Source organism: Siphateles boraxobius, unplaced genomic scaffold, assembly GCF_051911475.1.
Source record: "Siphateles boraxobius isolate OS27281-9 unplaced genomic scaffold, OSU_SipBor_1 210, whole genome shotgun sequence".
NCBI lineage: Eukaryota > Metazoa > Chordata > Actinopteri > Cypriniformes > Leuciscidae > Siphateles > Siphateles boraxobius.
The window spans coordinates 355001-357500 of record NW_027508823.1 but is presented as its reverse complement, the minus strand read 5'-3'; the positions used below and the strand labels follow the sequence as shown (position 1 = coordinate 357500).

The following is a 2500-nucleotide window of genomic DNA, read 5'->3' as shown; positions in this document are numbered from 1 at the left end:
CTGTAATTAAAGACTAAATGGCAGCGTCTGATATATTTGTATAGCGATGTATTTTTGACAGGAGTGCCGTGAGGATGATTTCGGCCTCTGTGCTCGCGCCGGCCAGAGGAAAAGCGGCTAATGATGAAGGTGGCATGAAGAAGACTATACATTCGCGAGATGGACGTATGCGCATTAGGCTATTCGTTCTGTGTTTTCTTTCTAAACAGTTAGGCTATGTTTATGTGGTATTTTTCATGTTTTCATCACGCAATCATGTTTTTGATGCCGTGGTGACGCGTTCATGTAAGGGCGGCGGCGGCGCTGCCGATAAAGCACCTAAAAGCTGTCACAAAGAACCGGCAAAAGCAATGATTATGAATATGTCAAATATAGCAAGGAGACATGTTGATTGTTTATTAATAAAGTCAAGATGAAGTTGACGATGCTGACTCGCGATCTTCGCAGTAGGCTAGTGAATGCACCAGAGAGAAATGCACATTTCATTTCATAAGCAGAGAGCAGTCTGTTTTCTTTCGTTTTGAATTATTCTGTTTACAAGTAGACATTTCAATATAGATATATTTTTCAGGTCCGTACAATTAATACAAAACGAAATTCACTTTAAAGAAAGGCTTCGTGTCTTCTGTGTAAGGTGTCTGTGAAAGTTTTAAAGCAGTCTTTTAGTGCCGCTTCAGAGCGGTCGCGTCCGTAACGGAGAACTGTCACGTCTGTAACATTGTTTTTTCCTCATAAATGCGAACACGAAAAATAAAATAAAATGAATATTTTATGTTCTGTGGAGAGCCAACCCTTCTTCATTATATTTGCGCAGTGTAATTCACAGAATTACAACAAAAAAAAATCGTTGCCTCCTAAAAGTAAAAAAAAAAAATGTGTCACACATGACTGTCGATTTCCCTAATATTAAATATAAAACGCATGTGTAGACTGATATTTTTCTAACGTCTGGACTCCTTTCTGGGAGGAGCCTATGGATAAACAGACGTTTCAATATTTTGGTATTAATGCATTTTCTGAGAATTTATATAATTATAACAATATATAACAAGTTTTGACTGCAAGTCTGCAAATGTCATGTCCATAACGCTGGAATTCCCAAATTTTAAATAATTTATCCTCAACTAGTTTTGAGGTGTAGGTCTACATGTTTTATAATGTTAAGTTAACTTCAAATAATACTAATAGTAATTTAAAGATGTGGTAGCATTGGATCTGGACGGTATTGATAACGCTGGGAGTTGGAAGGGGTGTGTTGCGATTCTGCAGGTTCGTGGATCTGAGTGTCGCGATTTCGGTTTCATATGATATGGCATATCGTTACAGCCCTAGTCATTTTCGAATGTTAAGTTCTACTTCTGTATAGTTATTTTGGTGAAAGTAACTCAAAAGTAATACAGGAGTAATGTAACGCATTACAATTCTGAGACGGTAATATTGTAAGGTAATGAATTACTTTTAAATAACAGTAACAAGTAATATATACTGTATTACAGTTTGGAAGTAACTTGCACAGCACTGATCGTGGATGGTGACAATCTGTATTGTGTATAATTCACCCAAAATAGAAATTAAAATTTTCTGAGTTTTAGTGTCAGTACTACATTAAATATATATATATATATTATATTATATATATATATATATATATATATATATATATATATATATATATATATAAAATGTTGAATATAATGTATAATAATGCAATGGGGGAATATTTGTGGTTCATGATAATGCCAAATGTTACCAGTAAAAAGTGGCCTACATTATTTTAAATATATCTAGTCAGTGACACAGTGCAAGCATATTCGTCTAAAATAATTCTGTATTTTCAGCTTCAGAATCATGAATATTTTTATTCTGGAGTTTCCATTGATACATAATACTGTATTGTGAGTTCAGTATCGTGATATGTATTGAATCGTGACATGAGGGTATGGTTACACCCCTAATTATTAATTAAAAGTGGCAGTAAAAACATTTATAATGTTACAAAAGATTTCTACCTCAAATAAAAGCTGTTTCCACAAAAACAGTAAAGCAGCATTATTTTTAACATTGATATTAATTAGAAACATTTCTGGATCACCAAATCAGCCTATTGGAATGATTTCTGAAGGACCGTGTGACACTGAAGATATACATCAGACATCCAATATTCAGATGGTAAATTATCATTGATTTGCTGTAGACATCTTCACTTCTCCTTTTCTCCCACTGTCTATCAATCCGTCTTATTGCTATCTGTGGTAGAGGGTCTGTTTTGCTGCCCGAGCTGGTAATCTTGACCTGCAGCTGTTGCCCCTCTCCCTGGTGCAGGTACTGTGAGGAGATTCCCGCTGAAGACAACGAGGCCATCGACAGCTGTCCCAGAACCCAAGACGCCAAAATGGACATCAGCCCTCAGCTCCACAGGAAGGTTTTCCTCAATAGCAGTCTCAATTCCACAGACAGCACAGACACTCCGGTCAATGTAAGAACTGGGTCACCGTCACAA

The 2500-nt window shown here is 36.1% G+C and overlaps 1 protein-coding gene across 1 annotated transcript in view; it reads left to right on the top strand.

Annotated features, from left to right (window-relative positions):
• gramd1ba (GRAM domain containing 1Ba) overlaps positions 1-2500 on the top strand; it is a gene marked incomplete at its 5' end in the record, with an annotated part of 24468 nt that overhangs the window by 1411 nt on the left and 20557 nt on the right. The window contains one exon of the mRNA XM_077237906.1: positions 2323-2476. Coding sequence (XP_077094021.1) covers positions 2323-2476 — 154 coding nt within the window. The remainder of the gene's footprint in view (positions 1-2322; positions 2477-2500) is intronic.